Source organism: Geotrypetes seraphini, chromosome 11, assembly GCF_902459505.1.
Source record: "Geotrypetes seraphini chromosome 11, aGeoSer1.1, whole genome shotgun sequence".
Taxonomy (NCBI): domain Eukaryota; kingdom Metazoa; phylum Chordata; class Amphibia; order Gymnophiona; family Dermophiidae; genus Geotrypetes; species Geotrypetes seraphini.
In genome coordinates, this window is record NC_047094.1 from 70824326 (window position 1) to 70848476 (window position 24151).

Consider the following 24151-nt stretch of genomic DNA (forward strand, 5'->3'; position numbering starts at 1 on the left):
GTCTTCTGGATCCTCTCCAGATTCAAGCTCATCTTCTATCTCACAGCCCTCCTCCTAGGACAAATGCTGTTGCTTGAGAGGTGGAGATGGAGAAGTCTGGGAGGCCAAAGTGGCAGAAAGGCCACAGGCCTCCCCCCGAACTAGGACAGAACTCTACAGCCTGCATGAATAAAGCTTTGTACATAGTCAAAACAAAATCTGGGGAAAACCCTACCGAGGAACATAAGTGAACAGAATAGACCCTAAGTCCATCAAGTCCGGCGATCCGCACACGCGGAGGCCCCGCCAGGTGTACCCTGGCATAATATTAGTCCCCATATCACTCTAAGCTTCTCATAAGAGATGCACATCTAGCTTACCCTTACCTATGTCACCTTAAGCCACTCATAAGGAGGTGTACATCTAACTTACCCTTAAATCCTAGAACGGTGGATTCTGCAATTACCTCTTCTGGGAGAGCATTCCAGGTTTCCACCACTCATTGCGTGAAGCAGAACTTCCTGATATTTGTCCTGAACCTGTCCCCCCTTAGCTCTGTTGGAAGAGAAGTTTGGACTTGAGCTGCAGATTGCTCTAGACCAGGGCCCCAATCCAAGCCTGAAGTGCCAGCAGCCGTTGCCAAAATGGTGGCCATTCCCGCCAAAAAAGGAGGAGAAGAAGAAACTGCCATTTCGGCCTGCCCTGTTACTGCAGCATTCGAGGAATCCCTGCAACCACTTACACATCTGGCAGAAAGGGAATTCCCCCTGATTTCATTCAGTCATGGCAAAAAGTGAATCCTGGTACCTCCAGCAGCTACGGCAATAAAGGAATCCCCACGGTTAGAAGAAACCCCCACAAGAGCTGCTGCTGAATCTGACTGCCCAACAGCTTCCGATGCTGCACAGAACTTGCAGACACCAGACACCTCCACTCCCCGCCAGGAGCAGACTGAACACTGTCTGAGTCTCTCACCGCACATTGAAGAAATCACAAAACATAAAACAAAAGCAGAACATCTGCTCAGAAGGCCTGAAGGAAAAAAAACTGCATGGCTCTTTAAACTGCTGTCAGAGCCCAAGGCAGTGAGCAAGCAGCTGAGGCACCTCTAAGGAATTCGGGAGGTGGGGAAATGGGGAGAAGGAACCTGGCCACCCCCGAGGTCAAAGAAGACTCCTGCCTTCGTCCAGCCAAAGAATAAATTTAGCACTGAGACAGAATCCTAATCCTCTCTTTGTAAACCAGGCCAACACAGATGGGGACTGCACAGACTTACCACCTCCGCCTGCTGGAGATTGAGAAGAGAATGCCTTTAGGAAGAATGCACAGCCTACTTATACTTATCATTTGTTCTCAGTCTCCACCTCCTGGTAGAAGTGCATAAACCCATTTGTCTTTGTCAGTCAGGAGGGACACTATAGAAAGTTACTTTCAGATCTTGCACTATATAGCAAGCCCTCTTAATTTTGCAGGAAGAGTGTTTTTCTCTCTCTCACACACACGACAATCCAAGTCTGGATTAAAGACTTCAGGAAGAGACACACCCTAGTTTGTTATCTGCAGTTCATTACAATACTAGGCCCTGCTTCATCCTAAAGATGGCACAGCCTCTAGATATTGTGTACAGTGTTTGGTGTGCAACCCTTAATCTTATATGACTTGTGTCACACCTCCACTCAGTGGAAGGCAACATTTAATCCATCATACATAGGCAGCAAAATGGAGTGGGTCCCTGGGGCCACAGCCCTACTACTATTTTGCCCAACACAGCATCAACAACTACACAGCTTGGGGATGTGGCTGCAGATTGGTTTGTTTAGTCCTTCCAACTGAAAAGGTGTTCGTCTGCCTCCAGAATATTACTATGTCTGGGAAGAGGACAGACAGAGGTCTTATGTCATTATATGAAGCAAAGGCTTCAATACTCACCGCTCCCTTATCCAAAAACGTATGATAAAAATCTACAAACTGCTTCTTGCTTTCTTTGGCACTGAGGTTCTTCATTAGCTCTGCATGGAGGTAGCAGAGCTGGGAAAGAGAGAGAAAAGAGGAATTAAATACATGAAAGCACATAAACAGTGTTGGTGGAGGTCGTGACATCCCCTGTCACTGAAATCCTTAACCCAGCTGTACTTTCAGTACAGAATCAAGAGGAAAACAAGCATATGGAAAGCTGCCATCTACAGGGCAAGGGAAGAACTTTGTTGCAGAAGCCAAATTAGGTAGTCAACAAAGCAGAAACACACAAACAAAATCCACAGGCCACAAATGCCCACAGCACCAAATTGCCAAACAGCATGACTAGGTCTACAGTTCTATAAAGCAGGATATGCAAAAGTAGGCATCGGCGCCATCAAATTTCGCAGACACTCTAGGGAAGGGGTTCTCAGCCCAACTCCTTGAGGCACACCCACCCAGTCAGGGTTTCAAGATATTCACAATTAATATGCATGAAAGAGATCTGCATACATTAAACATAGTAGCATAGTAGATGACGACAGATAAAGACCCAAATGGTCCATCTAGTCTGCCCATCCCTATCTTCATTGTATGCAAATCTATCTTGTGGATAGCTTGAAAACCAGACTGGTCTGCTATGCCCCAAGGACTGGGTTGAAAAACTCTGCTCTATGGTATGAACATCATACACTTACAATTGTAACAGAAACTGTCAGGGTTCCATCCCCAGGTAATTACTAAACATGATTTTCACAGAATATTATTATAACCCTGTAAAGCCTCTCCCCATTATCTCACTCCCCCATCACAGCAATGCAAATTCGGAGCAGTGAAAGTATCCCACCACCATGCAGAAAAGTACAGAAAGGAGGCAGCTTTCCAATAAAGAAACAGCTAAAACCGAGCTCACGCCATTAACAGAAAAAAATGTGAGCCAGAGTCCTGGACACTCTCAGTGCATGTCTATAGTTCTCATACATAAACACACACAAGAGTACACAGCACACCTGAGGTTTTCCAAGATGTTTCATCTGTAAGTTAGGGAGAGAGGACAAAAATAGATAGCAATGAAGACAATGCACTCAGCGGTTTGACCTGGTGTCCCCTCAAAACCACAGTTGTACAAGATCCACTGTGAGCCACTTTCCTGCCTCCTCCCCTATTCCATGCAGTGGGCAGTTCTCAGTACTAGGAGAGCCCCAAAAGGGAAGAGAACAAGAGACAACTTTCTCTTCTAAAGTGACATGCAGAGAGATAGTACTTTATGCTGTTAAATCTCTATACTTATCCAGCTGTCCTTCCCTCCCTCCCTTTGCATGGAAGAGGCTGTCACAGAGATCATGAGAGAGAGATGTATCTGTATGTCAGATGTAAGCCCAAAAGAAGTTTACATATGCAATAGGTTGGCTTGCTTTGACCCATAATAGGAATTTACCAGAGGACTGCAGTCGAACTGTAGAACGACATGTTGCAGGAAGACCATGATGTAGGCTGGATGCTCTTTTACCAGTTCAATGCTCTGGAAGTAGCTGCTTTGGTCATCCACTGCCTAAAAGGAAGGAAGGAAGAAAGAACAAACAAAAATAGATTAGGTTCTTATCTTGATAATATCTTTTCCAGTAGATAGGGTATGGCATCCATACCCGCAAGTCTGCTACAGGAGATACTGATCACTGTTTTCAGTACCTCTTCTTTCTCCCTGCTTTCTGCTGCCCCAATCAACTAGTTTCAAAGCTGGTGACAGCCCTAAAGGAGAGAACAGGAGAAAGAGAATGGGGAGGCCCTCAACAAGACTTTGATTTGCTCATAAATTCAAACACATGGAGGGGTATAATCAAAACAAACTTCTAAGTTGAATTTGGTCATATAGCGCTAGACACCCAAAGTTGGCAGTAGAAAAACGCCCAGTCTCGAAAAATATGTCTAGAATTTTTTTTCCCCGAAAATTGTCTTATCTGGACGTCCATCCATCTTTATATCACATTTTCGACCAAATTGTCATCCATGTCCCAAACGCCCAGAACAAGACCATTTAGATGTGGGAGGGGCAAATCTTGTAATGGACTGGCCACCCAGACATGGGAACAGAGCAGTGGGGCACCTTATAGGGCACTGCTGTGAACTTCACAAAAAGGGTGCCACATAAACATCTTAACAGAACTCCCTTATAGGTTATGGTGAGCCCCCCCAAGCCCACCTGTCTACAACCCCAATAGCCCTTATGGCTGCAGGTGGCACCTTTATGGCAGTACAGTAGGGTTTTGGGGGGGCTCATATTTTCCACCATGAATGTAGTGGTTAGAGTGGCTTATGGGCCTGGGTCCTCCTCCAAGTTTATTCAACACTTGATATATTGTCTATCAACTAGTACCTGGACAAACAGAAACAAGTGGATCAAAGGGGAGGCAAGAGTAAAATACATTGAGATAAAATAAATAAAAAAGGGTGGTAAGTGGGGAGGGACAAAAAAACATAGGAGGGATTGCATTTCTTAAGAGCAGTTGGTATTCATTATTGTGAACGGAATAAGCAAGTTAGAGGAATTGCCCATTCTTAGGTTAGAAATACGTTTCTTAAATAAGAAAGTTTTTAGTTTGGTCTTAAATTTGTCCAATGATTCTTCCAGTTGGATATCCAATGGGAGAGCATTCCATAGAGTGGGGGCTCTGACTGAGAATATAGTATTATGCGTAGTATCGTAAAATAACTCCCTAATCGATGGAATAGTTAAATTCTGACTGTTAAGATTGTAGTGCTCGAGGGGAAACATAAGGGATAAGATATCTATCAAGAAATGCTGGTGAGTTTATAAGTTTGATCTTGAATGAGAGTAGAAGTATTTTATAGGTTGTCCGGTACGATACAGGGAGCCAATGGGCCTCACAGAGTAAAGGGGTGGCGTGATCGTATTTCCTTGCCTTGTATATTAGTTTTAAAGCTGTGTTTTGGATGAGTTGTAGTCTGCATGTTTCTTCTGTGTGCAGCTCTAAATTAAACTAAAACTTAACCTTATATACCGGGTCTTCAACCAAAGGAAGCTCGACGCGGTTAACAATAAATTTAAAAAATAAAGTAAACAAGAGTTAGTTTTCAAAATGTTTAGCAAATAAAAAAGTTTTTAGAAGTTTACGGAAGAGTTGGATGGAACTGGGACACCTCAAAAATAGGGAAAGTTCATGCCATAATTGGGGAAATTTAAACGCCAGAGAGCTGCTAAAATTCTTAACTCCTTGAATTCCTTTCCTAGAAGGAAGAGAAAGTTTAAATTGATGTATGCCTCTCGCATATGAAGATCTATAAACATTCCATAGCAGAAGAACAAGAGGAGCTAAGATACCATTTAAAATCTTAAAAACAATACATAAACACTTAAATTGAATTCTAAAAAATAAACCGGAAGACAATGTATAGATAAAAGCAAAGGAGTCACGTGGTCGAATTTATTCTTTCTAGATGCTGATGTTCTGGAGACAGGTATGTACTTTTTTATTCTGATATTTGTGGCAGTGTGAAGGGGTCAGTGATCACTGGGGGAGTGTATGGGGGTCTTTAGGTTGTCTCTGCAGTGGCTATCTGGTCATTTTGGATACCTTTTTGCCACTTATACCTGCTTTTACATTGTCTAAATCACAATGTGTAAGTTTCGTTGAGGAAGTCTCGTGAAACATTCGATTATCTCTGCAGGACAACTAAGTCTAGGTCAGCCCACATCCCACCCAAATATTGCCCTAACCACTCCTCCAGATACGCCTCTTTCAGCTCTGGGCGCACAGCAGCATTCAGAGGCCTAAAAAGTCCCTGCATATGTCCAGAAATTCAATTTATCAGCACTTGACAACCTTTATTTTATTAATCAGAAGCCATAATAAACTGTGGAACTCAGGGAGAACCCCTAAGTAACTATATACATTCAATAAACAATGTCTACCAATTTACAATAGCTGAGGTCAGAGACACAGCCTTCAGGTAGAAGGATGTCTAAGCAGGCGCCTAGACATTGATGGGCAGGGGGTTCAGCATACCATTCCTATCTACTGGAAAAGATATTATCAAGGTAAGAACCTAATTACTTTTTCCAGTTCAATAGGGATGGTATGCTGAACCAAGGGATGTACCTAAGCAGTCCAAGAAACCCTGGGTGGGAAAGATAAGCCTGCCCTCAAAACTGAGGCTCTAAAAGAGATGCCTCTTGAGCTGCTACTTTCACCTTATAAAATTTAGTGAAGGTGTGAAGGGACGACCAGGTTGCCGCCTGGCAAATCTCATCCAGTGGAATCATCCTGGCTTCAGCCCAGGAAGAGGAAATCCCTCTCGTCGAATATGCTGAAAGGGTGAAGGGAGGCTGCCTACCGCAGACAACGTAGCAGGATGAAATAGCTGGCCTAATCCATCTTGAAATGGGAGCCTTGGAAGCTGGCCTCTCATTCTTAGCCAGATTCGTCAACACGAAGAGGTGGTTCGAGAGATGAAAGTAATTCATAATCACCAGGTAATGCAAGATAGCCCTCGGATATCCAGCACCCTCAAGACCTTGTCCTTCTTCTTAGATCCTGAGGGCTGGAAAGCTGGAAGTCGAACTTCCTGGTTGATGTGAAATGCCGAAAACCACCTTTGGCAAGAAAGAGGGAACAGTCCTCAAGGAGACTCTGGTCTCCATAACACACAGGTAAGGTTCCCTGCATGACAAGGCTTACAGTTCAGAGACATGCCTCGCAGAAGTAATGGCAACCAGAAACACCGTTTTGATAGTCAGGTCCATGAGGATGGCATCCTGCAAGAGCTCAAATGGAGAACTTGAGAGAGCCCTTCCAGCACAATGTGTCTGAATTCAAAAGGGCCTGGGATAGGCATGTGGGATCTCTCAGAGAGAGAAAGAGATAATGGTTACTGCGGATGGGCAGACTAGATGGGGCATTTGGCCTTTATCTGCCATCATGTTTCTATGTTTAGATTCCAGGGTGGACAGGGCTGGCAAACCAGGGGCTGCAACCTCAGAGCACATGATGCCATGCTCTGGGGAGGAGGCTGAGTGCTTCCTCTCCGGCCGCCAACCCATAACAATCCCGTCTTTTTGACTGCATTTGTTCTTACGAGCAGGACTCTCTGGCGTCTGAACGCCTCCGGCTCCCAGCTGTTCTTTTGTTTTGAGTGTGAGATGCCGGATGGCGACTAAAACTGTGCGCAAAGATAAGGATCGCATCCGCGCTCAGGAAAGTAAGATGGCGCACACCTCAAGTCTCATGGGTTCTCCTGTTGCCTCTTCCTGGGTCCCCGAGGTGACAGTAGAAATTATGGCAGCACGTGCTGGAATACGTGCTGGATAAAAATTATGAATACGTGAAATTATGGAATACGTGCTGGATAAAAAGCTGCAGAGTATCGACGCAAGGCTGGAGACCTTACAGGGGGCGGTTGATGGTGTGAGCAGAGATCTGGCCTTTGCAGATTACTTTTTGGTATATTTGACTGATCCTCAAGCCTGGAGAGTTTTCAGGAGTATGGGGATTTTTCGGAGGCTCTTGCTTTTCCGGACTCTCTGCGAGAGGGCTGGGGACCTGGATCCCCTTACACTGGGCAAATTGTTCCTTACGCTACCTTGGTATCCAGTTGTCTGTGGATGTTAGGGCCTTATACTGATTGAATGTAGATAGCTTGTTGACTGAGACTAGGGGGCTCCTGTGTTGCTGGATGAATTTTACTCTCTCATTGATGGGTCGTGTTCATCTATTTCGGATGGCCGTCTTTCCTAAGTGGTTATATCTGTTACAAACACTTCACTTGTTTCTTTTGAAAAAAGACTTGGCAAGTCTCCAGAGATTGGTTCTCTCCTTTTGTTTGGGGGGGGAGGGGCAACAAAGGTAAGATGAACAGTAAATTTCTTTATGGATCTTGGTCTATGGGTGGCTTGGGGTTTCCCTCGGTCCATCTTTAAAATTTGACATGTTTGCACCACCACTTGAGGGACTGGCTTTTCGCTGGTTCTCAATTCACTAATGTGGCCTTGGAGGCTGATTATTTTTTCCCCTGGGCTTTGCCTTATTACATTAGGATGGGAAGCAGCAGTTGGGCCCTGGGGCTCATAGCTGTTTGGTTCGACCACTGCGCAGGGCTTAGAGGTGCGTTTGCGGTTTTGGGGCCACTCGTCTTCTAGCTCGGTTCTACTGCCCTTAGTGGGTAATGCGGCCTTTTGTCCAGGTCAGAATAATGTTGTTTTTAAACAAAGGTCGTGAAAGGAGCTCTGTAATCTAGGGCATTTTCTTCAGGCAGATGGGAGTTTCTCCTTTCCCAGCTCTCCAGGTTCCTGAGTGTTTTGGATCATTTTGTATTCTGGCAGCTCTCTCATTATGTTGCTACTCTGCCCAGGGAGTCCCTACTAGAGAGTTGCGCGGGGACAGAAATCCCACCCGTCCCCGCCAAAGTCACACCCGTCCCCGGGAGGAATCCCACCCGTCCCTGTGAGGAATCCCTTCGTCCCCGCGAGGAATCTCCTCCGTCCCCGCCCATCCCCGTGAGGAATCCCCTCCATCCCCATAAACTTCAGAAATAGTTATTTCATTTAATTATGCTACTGAATTAAAGGCTCTGGTAGAAACCCATTTACAAATAAGCAAAAAGACTTTATTAATTTGGAAATATTAATTGGGAAGAATACATACTTTGTAAACGGGTTTCTACCATAGCCTCTTTTGTTTATAAATTTTTATCAACACAACTAATATACTACTTTATCCTGAAGCAAAGAAAAAAAGAAATAGAATTCTTTTCCTACCTTTGTTGCCTGGTTTCTGCTTTCCTCATGTTCTCATTCAGTTCCTTCCATCCAATGTCTCTCTTCCTTCTGCATCTTCCATTTGCTCTGTTACTGTGCCTCTCCCTTTCTCCCCCTTCCAAATTGGTTTGGCACCCATCTTCTTCCCTCCGCTCCCCCCATAGTCTGGCATCTCTGTCTTCTTCCCTGCCAGCGTCTTCTCCCCACTCTCTCTTCCCCATTTCCTTTCAGCGTCCTTCTTCCCCCCCCATCTTCCCCATGTCCTGTCAGCGTCCTTCTCTCCCCTCTGTCTTCCCCATGTCCTTTCAGTGTCCTTCTCCCCTCTCTGTCTTCCCCATGTCCTTTCAGTGTCCTTCTCCCCCCTCTGTCTTCCCCATGTCCTTTCAGCGTCCTTCTCCCTCTCTGTCTTCCCCATGGCCTTTCAGCATCCTTCTCCACCCCGTCTTCCCCATATGCTTTCAGCGTCCTTCTCTCCCCCTCCCCCGTCTTCCCCATGTCCTGTCAGCGTCCTTCTCCTCCTTCTGTCTTCCACAAATGCTTTCAGTGTCCTCCCCCCCCGTCTTCCCCATGGCCTTTCAGAGTCCTTCTCCACCCTTTGTCTTCCCCAGTGCTTTCAGCGTCCTTCTCCCCCCTCCTTCTCTCCCGCCCTGGGTGCAGCACAGCCGGCCAGGTCCCCTTACTTTTGTGGCGCTTCCCCGACCGACAGACCGATAACAGCCCCGGTCTGACAAACCTCCCTGCCCTTAACCGCAAATCTAAATTTCCTTCTTACAGCTGCTGTAAGAAGGTAATTTAGATTCGCGGTTAAGGGCAGGGAGGTTTGTCGGACCAGGGTTGTTGTCGGTCGGTCAGGGAAGCGCCACAAAAGTAAGGGGACCTAGCCGGCTGTGCTGCACCCGGGGCGGGGCGGACCGGCCTCCTCCCTTGGTAGCCACTCGAGCCGCGAGGCTACTCCTCCTTACCTACCCTGCCTGCAGCACAGAGCCGAACGGAAGTCTTCCCGACGTCAGCGCTGACGTCGGAGGGAGGGAGGGCTTTGTTTAAGCCCTCCCTCCCCTCCGACGTCAGCGCTGACGTCGGGAAGACTTCCGTTCGGCTCTGTGCTGCAAGCAGAACAGGTAGGGAGAAAAGCCGCGTGACTTAGTACATCCAGCCCCGCAGGAACCCCGCTACCCTCGGAGTCGTCCCCACAGGATCCCCGCGACCCTAGGGGGCATCCCCATGGGATTCCCGCGACCCTAGGGGGCATCCCCATGGGATCCCCGTGACCCGAAGGGGGAACCCGTGGGATGCCCGTGGGTCCCGCGGGATTCCCGTCGTCCTCGTTCCCGTGCAGCTCTCTAGTCCCTACAGCAGGCTTTTCTGGTCACCTTGCAGGATTTCTTTTTTGCTGATGATTGGGATTGGCTCTCGATGTCTCAATACCATCACTGGCTGGTGGCTCTGCAGCCGCGGAGGGACTGTCACCAGCTTCTGTCTCTGTGGACTCAGGACTTGGGCTGCCGCCCTTGGGTTGCATCCTTGTCTCTTCTGGTGCAGCAGATCCCTCGGGTGGTGCAGAGCGCTGAGCTCCAGGAATGTCAATTTCGGGTCCTTCATCGAGGTTATATTTCCCAGAAGCAGGCCTTTCACTTTGGGTGTGCCTCTACCTCTACGTATTTGAAATGCCACTGGGTTGATAATTCTCTAGCACATGGTCTTTGGTCTTGTGCAGTTAGTGCTGTCTTTTGGCTGGAAGTCCGTTATTTGCAGACCCTGGTGGGTTATACTCTTCCTTCGCAGGTTGAGGGGATCTTCTTTTTGGCTAAGGGTTATCTAGGTGGGCTCTCTGCGAGTGATTCTTTACTTATTCGTAAGGGCTATATTTAAGAAATGTATTCTAAATCATTGGCTTCAGGACTCCCCACCCACCATTTGGAATTGGCGCAATAAATTCTACCTTCTTAAGGTCTGGGAATCCCTGTCAACTTGATTTTCTAGACATTCTAGTAAGATTTTCTTGTCCATTAGGCGTCTTATTTGGATACTTTACCCCCTCTGATTAAAAGCCAAGTAATCAACCGATTGCAGAAGCCAGTGGTACCCGTGTTGCCAGTGGGTTAAGGGTGGGATGGGTGGGTGGGAGGGATGGAGAGGCTTTTTCTGTAGGATGGGATTTGGTCGAGTCCAGGTATAAGAACCCAACTCGGACTCTGAAGGTCCCCGCCTGTTTTGGTGGTTCATTGTTTTGTGCTCTGTATATTGCAAATGCTATATCAAATGCTTTGTTTGTTTGTATTTTGTCATTTCAATAAACAGTTTTGGGGAAAAAAAAAAAAGAATCTGACAACATCCAGGTGTGAAAAAGGAGAACATCTGGTAACTTGGGACAAGAAATAGGAAACTCTATTTGAACTTTCAGTGAGGAAATCACCCGCCCCATATCCAAACATTCTTGAAGAAAGGACAGAACAGCTGACAGTGAAGCCGTGGCAGGGTCCAGCTGTCCCTTGTGGCACAAATGTTGGAAGATATCCCATGCCTTGGCAGGCTTCTTGGCCCTCAAAAGGCTGCATATCTGACTAGCCCTTCCAGTTCAAAGTTGAGCACTCAAGACCCATGCCATGACACCAAAGCGCTCCATATCTTGCAGAACAATTAGTCAGTCCATCTCAGGCTCTGCAACTTTTCTCCACAAAGGAGGATGGAAATTTTCAAAGTGGGTTTTTCCCACGGGTAAACACCTTTGTACTTAAGAAATCCCTTTTAAAATAGTTCTTTAACTTTTTCCCAGGCCTCTGGAGACAGGGTGCCAATAATATTTTGCTCTTCTTTCCAGAAGCTAGGGAGGAGAGCCTGAGAAGCTGTATCAAGCATGAACATGAAATTCAGAAAAGCAAGAGTGTGGCACAATGGTTAAAGCTACAGCCTCAGCACCCTGGGATTGTGACCCTGAGCAAGTCACTTAATCCCCCCATTGCCCCAGGTACATTAGATAGATTGTGAGTCCACTGGGACAGACAGGGAAAAATGCTTGAGTACCTGAATAAACTCAGGTAAACCATTCTGAGCTCTGCTGGGAGAACGGTATAGAAAATTGAATAAATAAATAAATAAAAATATAGCCAAAACACATTTTAACAAAATACAGATAAAAATTAAAAGCAAAAGCAAAACAGAAATATAAAAGTAAAAAAAAAAAAGTTGAATGAATATCTCTCAAACTTTTAATTTTTGACCAGCCCCAAAGTTTACTAAAATATATTTTCACCCCTGTGATCCTTTCCCTATAAATAGCGAATGTCTTACTGGGTCTATATCATTCTCAAAGTCTTCGTCTTCAGCCCCAATGATATCCATGGCTGACCCTGTTCCCTTCACATGGCCCCCAAACACGAGGCTCTGTGAAGAATGAGAGAAACAAAACTAAATATTAGTGCTTCAGTAAGGGCTATATGCAGAGGCAGATCCTTACAAGACTAGGATAGGATGCTAAACCAATTCACAGGCCATGTGCAACCTAAGAAATATGCATTTTAGAGTTAAATTTATCTATTTAACAACAGTTTAGATTTTCATTTGTATCTCCTTATACTCTTCCCCATGAAGATAGAAGACTGAAGGGGAAGTTTCTTTAGAGGTTGAACCCTTCATGGGGCAAGGAACATCAGGCAAAACAGGTCACTTACGCCATTATAAGTGTCCTCAGAGTCCATCCTCCCACTCCAGAAGCGTAAACTGTACCTTCACCTGAAGATCAGTCACAGGACAGATAGACACCTCAAACCTGCCAACAATAGTCATAGTCAGTAATCTGCCTCAATTCATAAAAACCTTCCCCAAGAATCCCCTTTGTGAATACTGCTGAAGGCCGCTGCTTTCATTCTGTGATCAGGACACACAAGACTGCATGACAGCATGTTTACTGAAGTAAGCACCAGTTTGACAACTTCTGCCACATTGCACTCTGGGATTTGAAGTACTAGTTGATCAACAAAAACAAACTTCCATAGTGCTTTACAGGAGCTGGGAGTTCAGTCATCTTTGCTGTAGGACAAAAGCAAGCACATAGTGCACAGAAAGATCCAGCCCCAGGGTTCTGGATCTACTACAAGGGGAGTGCAAAGCTTGGGAATTCATTGCTTTGTAGGTACAGCAGCTGAAAATATGCAGAGGGCAGCCGACACATGGAAAAGCTGCAGAAGGCATATTGCTTCCAGTAGCTGCATAGCACTTAAGTACCATACTTTGAATCTGCTGGGGGAAGGGAGCAGAGGATAAATGATAGAGGGATAAAGAAAAGCCATAGGGAAAGAGAAACAGAGGAAAAAGACATGACTCGTTCAGTGGAAACTCCTCCTCAGCTTCTTTGGTTTAACAGAGGGCAGGAGGAACAAAGCTGTGTTCTCCTCTCTGCCAGCTCTCAGCTGATGGCAGCTCCAGAGCTGCCATCAGCTGGGCAGAGGGAAGGAAAAGGGCAGGTAGATGCAGACTAGTTTTTTGGTGGGTTTGTTGTTTTTTTTTAAGAGGGGTGCAGCTGTTGTGCATTCATACAACACCTACCGGCAGTTCCAGAACTGCCAGAAAATTTCTCACAAGGAGAGCTCATTACAATAGTAATGAGCTCTTTGTAATGCATTCACATAGGGTTCTCATGGAGAACCCTTTCGTGAATCATCAGCTGTGTTTCCATGTCAGTAAGACTGCTTTAGCGAGCCTTACTGGCATGGAAAGCTTTTGAGCATCGGGGCCAGAGCCTTTAAAGGCTGTACTCCAACCCACTTCCTCTCTTCCCCCTCTCTGTCTGCAATTTTCTCCTACAGATAATATGAATGAAAGCTTCCCCAGAGATTTGATTGATAAGAGGAGGGTAAGAGTCAGAGTACTTGGAGAAAGAAAGTGCTGGTGGGGGGAAGAGTAAGTAGAAGGGGAAAATGTTAGGATAAGTCAGAGTGAGCATAGACTAGAGAGATACTTCACCATAGTTATCCTCATCTCGTAATTCTGTGATAGGGACTAGATTTTATAATGGCCCCTAGGATATCTCAGGCCACCACTATGTTCCACATAGTGGCCATTATTTATGTGGTTTAGTGCCTGCCACATTACAGTATGAAGTTCACCTTTACAATAGTACAGAAAGATTAGGTTCTTATCTTGGTAATTTTTCTTGTACATGTGCCTAATGATCCTGAATGCTAGGGTCTTGATTCTGAACTAGCAAGTTGCTTGCAGAACTAGCAAGTTGCTTGATGTCAATCATGTTTTCCAACTACACCTCCTTCCAAGGGAGCTGCTCCTACCTCCTCGGTTTTGTACAAAAGCAATCAAGTAGCGCTGTAATAAAAGATATAACAAAAAGGAGGAAAACAGGGAAAAATCCCCAACACTACTCTATAACAAACACAGGAAATAACATTATTAACATCCCAGCTTGTGCAACCAGCACTAACTATGTATAGAGCTCGTAACCACTCACATGATGAGGATTTACCTAAGCATCATCTTTCTTTCTTTTTTTTTTAATCCTCTCCAGCTCCTCAAACAGAAAATTCTTCAAATCTAGAATGATCTTAAGGCAGAAGGTGGGCAATGCCCATACACAAGGCAAGGCTTCAGGACCACTAGAGAGATCTATATAAGAACATAAGAGTTGCCTCCGCCGGGTCAGACCAGAGGTCCATCACGCCCAGCAGCCCGCACCCGCGGCGGTCCATCAGGTCCATGACATGCTAAGTGTCCCTGCCTTTCCTGTACCTATCTCTATGTCTATCTGTACCCCTCAATCTCCTTATCCTGTAGGTATTTATCCAAACCTTCTTTAAACCCCTGTAGCGTGCCCTGCCCTACTACATCCTCTGGGAGCGCGTTCCATGTGTCCACCACCCTCTGAGTAAAGAAGAACTTCCTAGCATTTGTTCTAAACCTGTCTCCTTTCAATTTCTCCGAGTGCCCCCTTGTATTTGTGGCTCCCTTCAGTTTGAAGAATCTGTCCCTGTCTACCTTCTCTATGCCTTTCAGGATTTTGAAGGTTTCTATCATGTCTCCTCTAAGTCTCTGCTTTTCCAGGGAGAAGAGCCCCAGCTTTTCTAACCTGTCAATGTATGAAAGGTTTTCCATACCTCTTACCAATTTAGTTGCTCTTCTCTGGACTCCCTCAAGTATTGCCATGTCTTTCTTGAGGTACAATGACCAGTACTGGACACAGTACTCCAGATGGGGGCACACCATTGCACGATACAGCGGCATGACGACTTCCTTCGTCCTGGTCGTGATACCCTTTTTGATGATACCCAACATTCTGTTTGCTTTGAGGCTGTCGCACATTGTGCCAATGCTTTCAATGTTGTATCCACCAACACACCTAGGTCTCTTTCAAAGTTACTTATCCCTAGCAATGACCCCCCATTTTGTAGCTGAACATCGGGTTCTTTTTCCCCACATGCATGACCTTGCATTTCTCTACGTTACAGCTTATTTGCCACTTTTTGCCCATTTTTCCAGTTTAGTTAGGTCCCTTTGGAGGTCCTCACAGTCTTCCGCGGTTCTAACCCTGCTGCAGAGTTTGGTGTCATCTGCAAATTTTATAACCTCACAATTTGTCCCCGTCTCCAGGTCATTTATAAATATATTGAACAAGAGCGGTCCCAGTACCAACCCCTGCGGAACTCCGCTCGTGACCCTTTGCCAGTCTGAGTATTGGCCCTTTACTCCAACCCTCTGTTTCCTGCCCTCCAACCAGTGTTTAATCCATCAGTAGACATCCCCTTCCACCCCGTGGTTCCAAGCTAAGAACCTAATCTTTCTTTCTAGTGCAATGTGTCTAGTGGTCCTGAATGCTAGGGACATACCAAAGCAGTCCCCAGAGTCTAGGGAGGGACTGCTGCAGATGTCTTCAGAATGGAGGACCTGAAAGTGGTATCTTTCCTGGCTGCTACATCCACCCTATAGAACCTGAAAAAAGATATGCTTTTCATATAGCTGCTCTACAAATCTCCTCAGGCGAGACAGCCCTAGTCTCTGCCCAAGAGGCAGCAACTCCTCTAGTGGAGTTTGCTTTCAACGTGATCGATGGCTGTTTACCACAGCCCACATATGTAGAGGAAATGGCCATTTTGATCCATCTTGAAATCAAGGCCCTAGACACTGACCTCCCTTTTTTAGCATGACCGGTCAGAACAAAAAGGTGATCAGAAAGGTAAAACTCACTGGCACACGCTAGACATCCATAACTCTGTAGGGTGGAAAGCGGGCAAATAGACTTCCTGATTGATGTGGAAGGATGAGACTACTTTGTGTAAAAAGGACAAAACCATGCATAAGGAGAGCCCTGCTTCTGTGATCCTAAGGAACGGCTCCCTACAGGAAAGAGCTTGTAACTCAGAAACCTGTCTCGACAATGTAATCACCACCAGGAACACTGTCTTGACAATAAGATCCAAAAGGAAAGCTTCCCATAAGGGCTCATACGAAGCAGTTCTGAGACCTTGCAACACAATGTTGAGGTTCCAGGAAGGGAAAAGGGAATGCACTGGAGAGCACAACCGCAGAGCCCCTTTAGTAAACTGGGCAACATCTGGGTTAGAGAACAGGGAGCTTCTTCCTGAGCTTGGAAACATGAAAAACCTACTACCTGCACTTTCAGAAACCTACTGAGAGCCCTTTCTGAAGTCCCTCCTGCAAAAAGTCCACGACAGGGCCCTACATCCTTCGTCACATACCAGCGCTGAAAGAACTTCCAGGTCTTAGCATAGGCTGACATCATGGATAGCTTCTTTGCTCTGAGCAACATGGTAACAACCATGTCCGAATAACCCTTGCTTGTCAGGGCCGCCCACTCAAGAGCCATTGCATAAGCCCAAGGTGTTCCTGATTCTTGATAAGGACTGGTCTCTGAGTGAGAAGATACACTTGGACCAGAAGTCTGAGGCCTTTATCCCTCCAGAGATGAAGTCTGAAGCCTTTATCCCTCCAGAGATAAACTAAGACCACATACCATGGTCTGTGAGGTCAATCAAGCACCACTAGGCTTACCAAGCTTCTGAGCTTGGGTCTTCAGCTGTAAAAATGAGGCGCCTTGGTGTTCACCGCATTGTTTGAGAAGACTGACTGCCTTGCTCTCCAGAGACTTTTCTAGTGGCTGAAACACTAGATGAATGGCTGAGCTCCAGAAGATGTATGGACCACTTCTGCTGAGCCAGAGTACAATGCCCCTGGAGTGGGTGTCCATTGCAGTGACAACCCCCCCCCCCCCCACACACACACACACACACACATAAGCAAGCTGTAAAGGCTGGCATCGGTCATTAGAATCTCCCAGGAGGAGATGCAAAGAGGCATGCCCCTGGAAAGGGCAACTGGCCTCAGTCATCACCACAGGCTGGCCTTCACTGCTGGCTATTGCAGCAAGTCCAACTGAGTGGACCAGAGAGAGAGAGAGAGAGAGAGAGAGAGAGAGAAAGAGTCTTGGAGAGGTCTCATGTGTGCTCTGGGCCCTAGGAACCACCTCAGTGGTCGTCACCATTGACCTCAGATCTGCAGATAATGCCAAGCTGTGGGAGCCGGTCTCTGGAGCAGCTCTGAAACTTGCTTCTGGAGATAGCATGGCTTCTGCATGGCTCTGGAAGAAACACTTGGTCCAAAGCGATGTTGAACAAGACTCCCAGGTACTACAGGCACAGAGTTGGTTCCAGCTGACTCTTCTTGAAGATGACTATCCAGACAAAGCTTTGAAAGAGTTGCACCACTCTCAAAAATGCCAACTCGCTTTCCTTCTTGGATGGAGCTCTGATAAGCCAATCATCCAAATATGGGTGCACCTGAATCCCAGCCTTGTGGAGGTGCGCTGCTACCACCATCATCACCTTGGTAAATGTGTGAGGTGCTGTGGTCAGGCCGAAGAGGAACATAGAGAACTGAAAATGTTGCTCCAGCACATGAAATTGCCAAGTACATCCTGTGGGCCAGGAAAATGGAAATGTAAAGATAGGCCTCTGTCAGATCGAAGGAGGCAAGAAATTCACTGCTGCTATGACTGGCCGAACGGTCTCCATGCAGAAGAGCTGTATTTTCAGAACCACAATGACCGACCAGAGGTCTAGAAACAATCTGCAGTAGGATGAGCCTTTCTTTGTCATGATGAAGTATATGGAGTATCTACCCGAGCCAAGTCTACAACCGGGACCAATTCTATGACCCGAAGAGCCAGTTGCTTTTTTACCATAGCCCGAACCTTGAGGGCTCTCTCCGGCTGGCCAGAGATGTTACACAATGGTCTGGCAGGGAAGCACAGAACTCTATTTTGTAACCCTCCCATATTACGTATAGAATCCAGCGGTCTGCGCCAATCTGAGACTAAACCAACCAAAAGGCTGACCGGCTGTCCCCTATCTGAGGAAGATCAGCCCCTGGCCTGACATTACTGTGCTTTTTTAGTGGCTGGTGAGGGGCAAGAGTCTAATGCTTACTTTCTCCTGCCCCTGACAGAATCTCTGATGTGATCTAAGAAAGGGCCTTTGCATCATCTGGCCTCTTGATAACATACAAAATCTTCGGGAGCCTTGAAAATTGCCTCATCTCGAACTCTGAACTGTCTGGGGTCTGCTGTTTGGTAAAGATTTGGGGTAACGGTCCATCACACTGGCCATCAGGTCATCTAGGCCCTTGCCATAGAGCATCTGCCCCTGAAAGAGAAGCCTGCTTAGCACAGCTTCGAGGTATTATTTCCTACCCACTGTCTGATCCAGAGCATCCATTGGACAGAGATAGCATAGGCCGAGACCTTGCTCATAATTCTGATAAGATAATCTGAGCATCCGTAATATAATTCACCCCAGAAAGGAGCATTTGGGAATCTTCACCATCTATCGAGTCTGAGGCCCGAGACAGGAAAGTGTGACAAGCACATGCCACAAAGGAAGTCACAGCTGCCACTTTAATTCCTAGGGCCAAAGCTTCAAATTGATTCTTGAGACGCAAGTCCACTTTGTGGTCCTTTGGATCCTTTAACATCACCTCTCCTTTGCTTCTTCTTTTATATCATTATACATAATGTGATACTCTTATGTTGTATTATACATAATGTGATACATAATGTGATACTCTTATGTTGTTTTTGATATTGTATGCATCAATAAAAATTGTTTGACTCTAAATCAGGGATGTGAGCAGCTATGTAGGAGATAGCCCCCGAGCTCAAAAAATATAAAAGCAGGCTGGCTAGCTAGGTGTCCCCAAAGGCTAATCCTGCTAGTAGCAGACTTCCGCTGTGTGAGTCTATCTCTTTTCCCAGGAAGAGGTCCCACCAAGTGGGAACCTCCAGGCACTAAGCCTCACAAGAACACTGAGAAAAAATATCCCAAAATAATAAAACCGTAAGGTAGATAAACACTTCTGATCAACTTGCTTGCAGAAAACAAACTGAGGGGCCAGGAGAAGCTCCCTGGGAAGGAGGTGGAGTTGGAAAATATTGTTGACAGTTGTCCCCAAACAACTTGCTAGTTCAGATACAAGATCTTAGTGTTCAGGACCACTAGACACACTGCACTAGAAATTTCTTTAGTAGCGCTCATCATATCACAACACATAACTGATAAGCAATACAGCCTAGGGTTCACCAGGTGAGGTATATAGAGAAGAACACAGCCCAGTTTCATCAGCCAAGTAGGTCCTATAGTGTCCAAGCTCTTACAGTATACAGTACAATGAGCAAAACACATATAGGCACACAAAATAACACTTGGAAGAATATGGAAAAAAAAATACAGTCATGTACCTTAACAGATTGCACACAGAAACCAATGACAAAGTCTGATAAGCCACGAGCATAACATTTGACTAACTAATGACTTTTTTAAACAGCTCCAAAAAGAAGATAAAGACTTTGTTGTGCTGCAGTCATATCCCTGTACTTGCAAGAGAGGAACTCTGCTGATCTGAGACACTGCCAAAGGTACAAGGAGTCCTGTGTATGACAGAAACACGATATCAGGTCAAAAGCGCGCCGGGACAAAGGCGCGCCCAGACAATTGAGTGCAGCGCGGAGGCGTGCGCCGCTCAAAATTACTGTTTTTAGGGCTCCGACGGAGGATGTGTGGGGGAACCCCCCCACTTTACTTAATAGACATCGCGATGACATTGTAAGGCCTCGGGCTCTGTACCTGAATGCAACTCACCTTCAACTTGTATTTGAAAAGGTGAGTGATTTTAGGTTTAAATAATTTTTATTGATGCAAACACATACAGTAAAAGACACAAATACAGTAAAAGACACAAATGCTAAATACAATAATGATGCATCAAATACAATAATATAACAAACACATATAATACTGTCTACATCCCCTCCCCTTTCCTTAAACACCCAATGGTACTCTCTACTCTATCTCATCAAAACATCAATCCTACTAAACAAATAAAAACCCAATTAGGATAAATTCAAATTAATTTGGGAGTTCAATTCTCTTATTCAAATCCCATTCCTGTGCAGTTTGCAATGGGATGAGGTGTTTACAAAACTAGGACTGGATTAAAGTACTGTGATGAAATGGGGAGAGAGACATTGCTCAGTTCCCCAGCCTTCACAACATGCTCTCAGAAAGATTACTCAGACATTCCTGGCATAGGTGTAAATGAGAGTCTCAGCTGGAGGTAGCAAATAGCTGCACATGCATGCTTGAGTGTATGTGTATATAATTTAATCATTATTATTATTATGCTTTTTTTAAAATAAGTCTTCAGTTATTGCCCACCACCAGCCTGTCCATTCATGGCTGAGGTCTTTCATGGCAAGTTCATCCTCATCAGACTTATTTTGTTGCTTTTGATTTTTGAAAACATTCTATTTCTAATAAAGTGCTATGTGCTATTTATAATAATCTTGCATCACAACTTTCTTCAATTGGGTTTTTAAAAAAAATTCTTTATTCAGTTTTAACTCTTGCAACAAGTGTACAATATTCAATCAGATAATTCGTACAAATCACTTGACATTCTAATAATTATTGTCAAATGCATATAAAAAAGACCCCTCCCCCACCCATCCCATTCATCAGGAATAAACCCATTAAATCACATAACATACCTCCCCATCCCCACATTAAATATAGTCCTATGTAATAAAAAGGTGTCCAAGGTGTCTAATCATTAGAATATGCAATCAATGGCCCCCAGCTTTTTTCTGCTTTATGTCTTTTCTCTAGTAGTGTCGGGTGAGGACCTATGTACTCCAACATGTTTCGCCAATTGGCTTTATCAAGAAGAGATCCCCCCTTCAGTGTTATGATCCGTGGCTTCCTGACTTGCTAAGTACAATTGAAGAAAGTTTTTATGCAAGATTATTATAAATAGCACTTTAATAGAAATAGAATGTTTTCAAATATTTTCAAAAATCAGCAACAAAATAAGTCTGATGCCATGAAAGACCTCGGCCATGAATGGACAGGCTGGTGGTGGGCAATAACTGAAGACATAAAAAAGCATAATAAGAATAATGAATTTATGAAAACTGTATTGCTTGCCTTTGTACTACATAGATTTCTATTTGTTGGCAACAGATTGAATTAGGAGACATCATATATGTACTATTGTATAATATAATCTACACATACCTTCTCCGAGTGTTCATGTGCAGCCCTCTGCTACCTCTAACTAAGAATCTGTCATTTATATGTACTGTAATTGAAAATGTTTTTATGTATACTGTCTTGAACTATTGTGAATGTTTTTATTGTTAACTGCTTAGGGATAGGCGGTCTAGAAATTTTTGAAATAAATAAATAGGGATATATAAACACAGAAGCATGCACATAGGTACATATACACCACAGAAGTATATACAGAGTTAGAGAGAGGGGTCTTGTACACTTAGGGTAAATATGTTCCAAGTATGTGAGGAATTTTATGAGTGAAGGAAAATGCAGTGGATATAATATAGACTCACAAAAGGCCCTATTAACCTGGCATGTAATGATAGGAACTGATGAATACAGGTGCTGTGTTGAGCTTGGAGTAGTGAACAATCATATATAGATTTCAATGTTTACAGAAGGAGGCAGGGAATTGGGTGGGATTCTAACACCACACCCCAGCAAAACAACAAGCCCTCAAAATGCTTCTCCATCTCATTCACAGGCAAAATGGAAGCGGACATGATCTCTCCTGCCTTCAGTCCACCTTTTCTGGTGACCCTGAGCAAGTCAATTCACCCTGCACTTGGATGAGGTCTCCAAAAATGAAAAAAAAAAAATAACACGAACTCCAGAGGTTGATACTGATCTTGAATTAACATGAGTACAAAATGATTCTGATCATTGTAAATACAGAATGTAATGCTTTAACCTCTGACCTCCCTCTTTATCTTGGCATGAATAGATTTCACCTAAGGCACAGATGATCAAACATACATGTCTCCAATTTACCCCTTAAAGTAAACTACTACTTGTGAAGCCGTGCCTCAATGAAGTGAGAGCTGTGGCTTGTTAAAGTCATGTAGAAGCTGTGAGGGTCATACTGTGTAACAGAGCTGTGGCTTGTTAATGCTGTGTATAAGCTGTTGAGCATCACGTTGCTTAGCGGAGCTAAGACAGATTAGTGCAGTGTAGGAGCCTTGGGCTCAATGATGTGCAACAGAGTCATGGCAAGTTTGCTCAGTGTGGGAGCTGTTTCCTCTCTTCTTTGAAGCCACAGTCTTCTCAGTGGGGGAGCTGTTTCCTCTCCTCTTTGAAACCACAGTCTTGTTCTGCCAAGCCCCACTGCACTGATCTCAACAGCAGATTGGGCAGGAAACAGAGGCCTGCCTTATTAATCATATCAAGGAACTCTGTGTTTAGTGAGAAATAAAATAACTTCAAGACACGCACTGCATCACAGCCTCACCTGGGGACGGAAGAGGGGTAAACCACAGAACCCTGGGGCACAAAAACAGGGCATGGGGAGAATAAGACAAGAACAGCATGACATTTCTTTGGGGTCTCTTCCACTACCATATTTTAGTTCAATTTTTTATTGTGGATGTTCAACAACAAACAAACCAACACACACATGGCATGTACAATAGAGTTGCTAGCTGGTGCAATACAAACTTACACGAGAATTTTCCATCATTCAGTGGTTCCTACATTTTGGGAAAGGATTGCTTCTGACTGCATTGCTTATAAGCATAAAGTGATGGTGGTAGCTGAACATGGGATATCATATTCCACCAAACATTATATTCTATGTGTAAACTAGATTTCCAAATATGTAAGATAATCTGAAGGGCCACTGGACTTAAACTGAAAAGTTTAGAAGGACATCTTGATGAGGCTTGGAATTTCCACATACTATGCTTAAACTGTAATGCTTTATTTAAATGAAAAGACCATACTAAGTTTCTTCTACATCTTTTTGCTAGTAATCCTGTAGACCAGTGTTCTTCAACCTTTTTACACCTATGGACCGGCGGGGGAAAAAAAATTATTTTGTGGACTGGCAAACTACTAGGACTGAAATTAAAAAACCCCGTTTCCGCCCCGTCTCCACGAGCTCGGTCCTCACAAACCATCTGATCTGATCCGCACAAGCCTCAGTTATGATTTTATATTGAATGTATTTTATTAAAGTATAAAAAGAAACAATATTCTGTACAATTGTCATTTTATAAATACAAATAATACAGAGCAAAGATCAACAAAACCCCTGTCTCCCCTCTCCTTCACATATATCCCCTCTACTATCAAGAAAACTGAATAAGCCAAATTATTGCAGAATGCTACACAGAAATATCGGTGTCAGGTCAAAAGCGCGCCGGGACAAAGGCGTGCGCAGACAATTGAACGCAGTGCGGAGGTGCGCGCCGCACAAAATTACTGTTTTTAGGGCTCAGGCGGGGGGGGTGGGGGGGAACCCCCCACTTTACTTAATAGAGATCGTGCCGCGTTGTGGGGGGGTTGGGGGGGGTTGGGGGGTTGTAACCCCCCACATTTTTCTGAAAACTTTACTTTTTCCCTGTTTTTAGGGAAAAAGTTAAGTTTACAATAAAATGTGGAGGGTTACAACCGCCCAAATCCCCCTCAACGCCGGCGCGGTCTCTATTAAGTAAACTGGGGGGGCTCCCCCCAAAAAAACCCCATCGGAGCCCCTAAAAACTGTAATTTTCTTTGGCGCGCACCTCCGTCTTGTGCTCAGTTGTCGGCGCGCGCCTTTGTCTTTCGTGGGGTTGTCTATGAACCGAAATATCATGCTAACAGAATACCGCAGTCACACATAGCAGGAATAGGGTTAGGGGAGTGCAACTAGGGCAATTGCCCCACTGGTCAGAGAGAGCCCTAAGCCACTGCCTGGACTTCGCAGTCCCTAGTTATGTCTAACACCAGCTCTAGCAGGATATATATTTCAAATCTGATATATTCTAATCACAAAATAGAAATAAAATTATTTGTTTCTACCTTTTGTTGTCTCTGGTTTCTGCTTTCATCTTCTTTTCAC

General features: G+C 44.9%; 1 protein-coding gene across 1 annotated transcript in view; it reads right to left on the minus strand.

The window, feature by feature from the left end:
* Positions 1 to 24151, minus strand: part of ARHGEF1 (Rho guanine nucleotide exchange factor 1) — a 207644-nt gene that overhangs the window by 107215 nt on the left and 76278 nt on the right. The window contains exons 3-7 of the mRNA XM_033962587.1: positions 12376 to 12473; positions 11996 to 12088; positions 3374 to 3487; positions 2946 to 2969; positions 1909 to 2007 (exon numbers count right to left, since the gene is read on the minus strand). Coding sequence (XP_033818478.1) covers positions 1909 to 2007; positions 2946 to 2969; positions 3374 to 3487; positions 11996 to 12088; positions 12376 to 12402 — 357 coding nt within the window. The 5' untranslated portion in view covers positions 12403 to 12473. The remainder of the gene's footprint in view (positions 1 to 1908; positions 2008 to 2945; positions 2970 to 3373; positions 3488 to 11995; positions 12089 to 12375; positions 12474 to 24151) is intronic.